The following is a 5,272-nucleotide window of genomic DNA, read 5'->3' on the forward strand; positions in this document are numbered from 1 at the left end:
CATTATTGATGTATTCAAGGATGCTTTGGTAATTTTCCTATGATGAATTCGTTTTGTTTGTTGTTTATTTTTTTTTAAATAATTGTATAAAATATTATAAATCACAATAATTATTTACTTAAATATTCAAAAGATATAAAAATATGTAAAAGATCTGATTAACTCTTCAAATTTTATCGGTGACACATAAATTGGACAAATGAAATAATATATATTATTTGAAAATTACTTACAAAGTACAATAATTTACAGTAATTAACAATAGAATATTTTAAAGACAAAAAAAATTGATTGAATCTCGAAATTTTATTAGTACCACATAAATTGAGAAAGAAGAAATAACCTTTATTATTTCAAAATTGCGTAAAAGATATTACAAATCATACAACAATAATTAGCAATTTAGAATGTTAAAAGATATAAAAAAAAATTTACCATAGTTAACAATAATTAAAAATTTAAACTATTTTAAATTAATATTAAAATTTGATTAATTTTCTCTTTGTCACATAAATTGAAACAAAAAATGATACATATTGGGGCCGTGCTAGCAGGGGCTCCGATTTCTAAGTATAGATTATACCCACCAAAAAATATATAAAAGGGACAGCCCCCATCTAGCAGCCGCCAGAAAATGATAATTTTTTTGCAGTGCTATTATTATTATTTGTAATTATTGGAGCAATTGATGCGAAAGCAATTATTTTTATTTGTAATTATGGTATAATTTTTTTTTAAAAATAAATTGATTTTTATTTTTTATTCTTTAAAATCGAATTACATTTAACGAGTTATAAGCTCTTCAAAAGAGTGGAGCATAACATAAATATTACAATATGAAAATATAATTTTTATGCTTCGTAATAATTCGATTTGCATCTTTGGACGGGTTAAATGTTTTTGTATCTTTCTAAATAGAATTTTTTTATTTAAAAAATTAGTGAGAATGAATCTTTGAAATCTAAGTATCAGATGAAGAACAAGACCATGACTGTCAAAATTTAGACCAAGTAATTCTTCGGTGGAAATGATAATAGTCGTACTTGCTTTTTTTTCCAGAAAGTTATTTTACTATGAGCTTGTCTCTCAGAAAATCACTCAATTATGATTTTTAATCCAAAAATCACTTAATTCCCTGTTTAATTTTGTTTTGTTTCTCATGTGATGTCCAGATTAAATTCAATTCTCGATAAAAAAATTCATATTAAAGGTAAAACAATCTTAATAAAGACGATTTCATAGTCACGGCATTTGAATTACTGACCTAGTCCTTTAGTACTCTCACCCCTTAGTTTCCTTCATATTACTTTGACATCATCAGTATGATTTATTTTTCACTTTTATTAAATATAAATATTATAACATTGCAATACATAATATATTAGACCGGTTCTTAAGTGACGAAATCATTAGTAATTAGTAAATATATATATACACACATTAGTGCCTCAATATTCAATTGTACTCTTAAAAGGCACTAATTCCCTCACCTGAGGAATGTTAAGAGTGATTAACGATATAATTTTGAATTTAATTTGTAGCAACTTGAGAAAAAATCATTCTTTTCAAGTCAAAGAAATTCCTCTATTTTTTTTTTGTCTTTATCTCTTTTGATTGATCAATAATTCGCTTCTCAAATTCTTCAACTACCCTTTTAATGTTCTCCTGTTAGCCGTCTTCTATTTATACAGTTAATCAATCAACTGAGCTACTGAGATTTCTCTTTTGTCTCGTTCAAAATTACATATTTCAAAACTTCTGTATGAATTAGGATTTCATACTATAACATGAATATAAAATTTTCAATTCTTGTTTTACCTTTACTTGTTGTTTCATCTTATTGTTCAACAATCTTTAGTTTATCATCTGAAGGTTCACTTTCTGCTCCACAAGATTTAATTTCGTCTCGAAATGGAAAATTCACTGCTGGTTTCTACTCTGTTGGTGATAATGCATATATCTTTGCTATATGGTTTACTAAGTCATTGGCTGATGGAACCAACACAATTGTTTGGATGGCTAATCGAAATCAACCGATAAACGGACAAAAATCACATCTGTCGCTGTTTAAATCAGGCAACCTTGTACTGATTGACGCGAATCAGATCAATGTTTGGGAATCTGGTACACAATCATCAACTTCCTCTGTTGAGTTAAGATTGTTGGATAATGGAAATCTTGTTCTTGTAACTTATGAAGGTCAAAGATTATGGCAAAGCTTTGATTCACCAACTGATACACTTCTTCCTGAACAACCACTTACGAAAACCTCAAAGCTTGTTTCGCGTAGAAGCTTGACTAATTTCTCCTCTGGATTCTATCAGTTACATTTTAATGAAGATAATGTCCTGCATCTTGTCTTTGATGGAATAGAGATGACAAGTGTGTTTTGGCCAAGCCCGTGGTTAATCGTTTGGGATGCAGGTTAGTAGAGACAGATTCAGAATTTAAATTTGATTCGTTAAATCCTTAGTTTGTTGTCACTCAACTCACATATATTTTTGCATGAAAAATACTAGTTTTAGTTGAACTCATTATATGTTTCATTTGAGTGTATTGGTTAGTAAAGATGGATTCAGGATTTAAATTTAGTTGGTTCAATCTTTAGTACAACTCATTTTTTTTCGGTTTAACTGAACTCACTGCTGATCATGTCTGCAGGTCGATCCACTTACAATGACAGCAAAACAGCAGTTCTTGATCGTTTTGGGAATTTTACATCGAGTGATCGATTTGGATTCCAATCTGCTGATTATGGTGTGGAATTGCAAAGAAGATTCAGCCTTGACGTAGATGGTAACCTTCGATTGTACAGCCTAGATAAGCTGAGCAACATTTGGAAAGTTTCTTGGCAGTTATTTCCAGCAGCCTGCAGGATTCATGGAGTTTGTGGATTGAACAGTTTGTGTTCCTATGATCCTGTCTCTGGCAGAAAATGTTCTTGTGTACCAGGATACAGGATGAAAAATCCTAAAGATTGGTCCTATGGTTGTGAACCAGAATTCAGTATCTCTTGCAACGATACAAGCTCGTTGGACTTCATTCCACTTCGCCATGTTGAGTTTTACGGGTATGATATTGCATATTTTCGCAATAAAACTTTGCAAGAATGTAAAGATTTGTGCTTGAAACACTGTGATTGTAAAGGTTTTGAATACAAGTATGTTGAGGGTAATGGCACCTATGGTTGTTACCCGAAAACACTTCTGTTCAATGGCTATGTTCAAGCTAGTTGGCCTGATTTTGTTTACCTTAAAGTGCCTAAAGCACAACGTGCCAGGCAGGAGCAGTATGAAGGAAACCTTCAATGTGACGATAAAAAGGTGATGTTGGATAGAGCTTATAGAAGGAAAGAACATGGTGGATGGATGAAGCCATTCATTTGGTTAGTTGTTGTAGCTGGAGTCTTTGAGATTCTCTGTGTTCTCACTTACTTTATTAAAACGAGAAAAAGCTCGAATGAAACCACACAAGGCTACCTTCATCTTTCGACAAGATTCAAGAAATTCACCTATGCTGAGCTTAAAAAGGCCACTTCCAATTTCAGTGAAGAGATAGGTCGAGGAGGCGGTGGTATTGTGTACAAAGGGAAGTTGTCTGATGACAGAGTTGCAGCTATAAAGTCTCTCTATGGAGCCAGCTATCAAGGAGAAGCAGAATTTTTAGCTGAAGTGAGCACTATAGGCAACGTTAATCACATGAATTTGATCGAAATTTGGGGATATTGTGCTGAGGGAAAGCACAGGCTTTTAGTTTATGAGTACATGGAGTGTGGTTCTTTGTCAGATAATTTGAATGCCAACAATCTTGATTGGGAAAAAAGGTTTGAAATCGCGTTGGGAACGGCTAAAGGACTTGCATACTTGCATGAAGAATGCTTAGAATGGGTTTTGCATTGTGATGTAAAGCCTCAGAACATACTTTTAGATTCCAATTACAAGCCAAAAGTTGCTGACTTTGGGCTTTCAAAGATATTTAACAGAGGTGGCTTGGATCATTCAAACTTTTCCACGATAAGGGGGACGAGAGGATACATGGCTCCAGAATGGGTATTCAAGATGCCTATTACATCCAAAGTCGATGTCTATAGTTATGGCATTGTTTTATTAGAGATGATCACAGGTAAGAGTCCAGAAGTTTGTGCTGATGGTGACTCGGGGGATGATGATTCTATGGGACTAGGATTGTTGGTCACTTGGATTAGAGAAAAAATGCGCGAAAACAGTGAAAGAAAATCATGGATTCAACAAATTGTGGATCCTGCATTGAATGGTAAATTCGATTTGGAAAAAATGGAGATCTTATTAGAGTTAGCTTTGCAATGTTCGGAAGAAGATAGAGATGCAAGACCTACCATGTGTGAGGTGGTGGATAAAATGCTTCATCCAGAAAATTTCGAGTTAAAATTAGACATGTTAATGTAGTTTCTCAAGATGTAAAATCTTGCCAAAGCTGATATAGTACAAGCTTATATGTAATGTCTCTTGAGTAGCTAGTACTTTTGAATTCCAAAATGTAAATCCTTATAGAATGACATAGTTTCTTAACAATATTGTGCATTATAGCTACTGTTATGGTCTTGTGCATCAGTGCTAGATGGAAAGTGTGCAAGAGTACATTTAACAGGGAAAAGTGGTAAATATATATATCAACAACCACCAAACGGTGTGATGGGATGAATGAGATTCAGTTACCCTTAACCTACGTCTTGAGTCCTCGAGAAATTCATGGTAGAAAATACTTCCCCCCTTAAATTGGCACTATAGGACGCGAATATTGATTAGTCAGACAATAAATTCCAACTCACAGATATTCTTATTGGGGCAAACCTTCTATTAGGACCAGACTAACTAATAGTGTATGTCAACTTAACCATTTGCAGGTGACCATCATATATCACAAAATAAGCAAATTTTGACTAAAACCAATTAAGAGGCTGCTCATTAGCTGGATAGATTAGCAATAAATTCAGTTATAAAAAATCTTAAAGTCATGATCAACTGTCTCATAGTCAATAATTAATAAATGAATCTTCATTTCTGTTGGTTGATAATCTATCAAAATCATTTAAATCGTTCCCAATCTTCCCTAATCTAATCCTAGGTCCAATTTCTGACCATAATACTCAATAATCACAAGAATGACTACTGGCTATTTTGTCAATTAATTATTTATTTATTCAGTATTTACAATTCAAAGGATTCTGAGAGACTGAAACTAATTTCAGTAGATTGGATGTTTCCAAAAAGGTTAAACAATATTTTTTATATTC

General features: G+C 32.7%; 1 protein-coding gene across 1 annotated transcript; it reads left to right on the top strand.

Annotated features, from left to right (window-relative positions):
- Window positions 1-1,703: 1,703 nt before the first annotated feature.
- On the top strand, window positions 1,704-4,531 carry LOC102581415 (putative receptor protein kinase ZmPK1). Its single transcript, XM_006367358.1, has 2 exons — window positions 1,704-2,424; window positions 2,662-4,531. Exons 1-2 carry the CDS (start codon window positions 1,788-1,790, stop codon window positions 4,422-4,424), a joined length of 2,400 nt encoding a protein of 799 aa, XP_006367420.1. The 5' UTR covers window positions 1,704-1,787; the 3' UTR covers window positions 4,425-4,531.
- Window positions 4,532-5,272: the final 741 nt, after the last annotated feature.

This window comes from Solanum tuberosum, unplaced genomic scaffold, assembly GCF_000226075.1.
Source record: "Solanum tuberosum cultivar DM 1-3 516 R44 unplaced genomic scaffold, SolTub_3.0 scf00784, whole genome shotgun sequence".
Taxonomy (NCBI): domain Eukaryota; kingdom Viridiplantae; phylum Streptophyta; class Magnoliopsida; order Solanales; family Solanaceae; genus Solanum; species Solanum tuberosum.

Bases quoted from the DNA above. Each gene is read 5' to 3' on its own strand.
- LOC102581415 (XM_006367358.1), top strand. From the start codon at position 1,788: ATGAATATAAAATTTTCAATTCTTGTTTTACCTTTACTTGTTGTTTCA. The intron at 2,425-2,661 runs GTTAGTAGAGAC...TCATGTCTGCAG, and splicing joins GTTAATCGTTTGGGATGCAG to GTCGATCCACTTACAATGAC.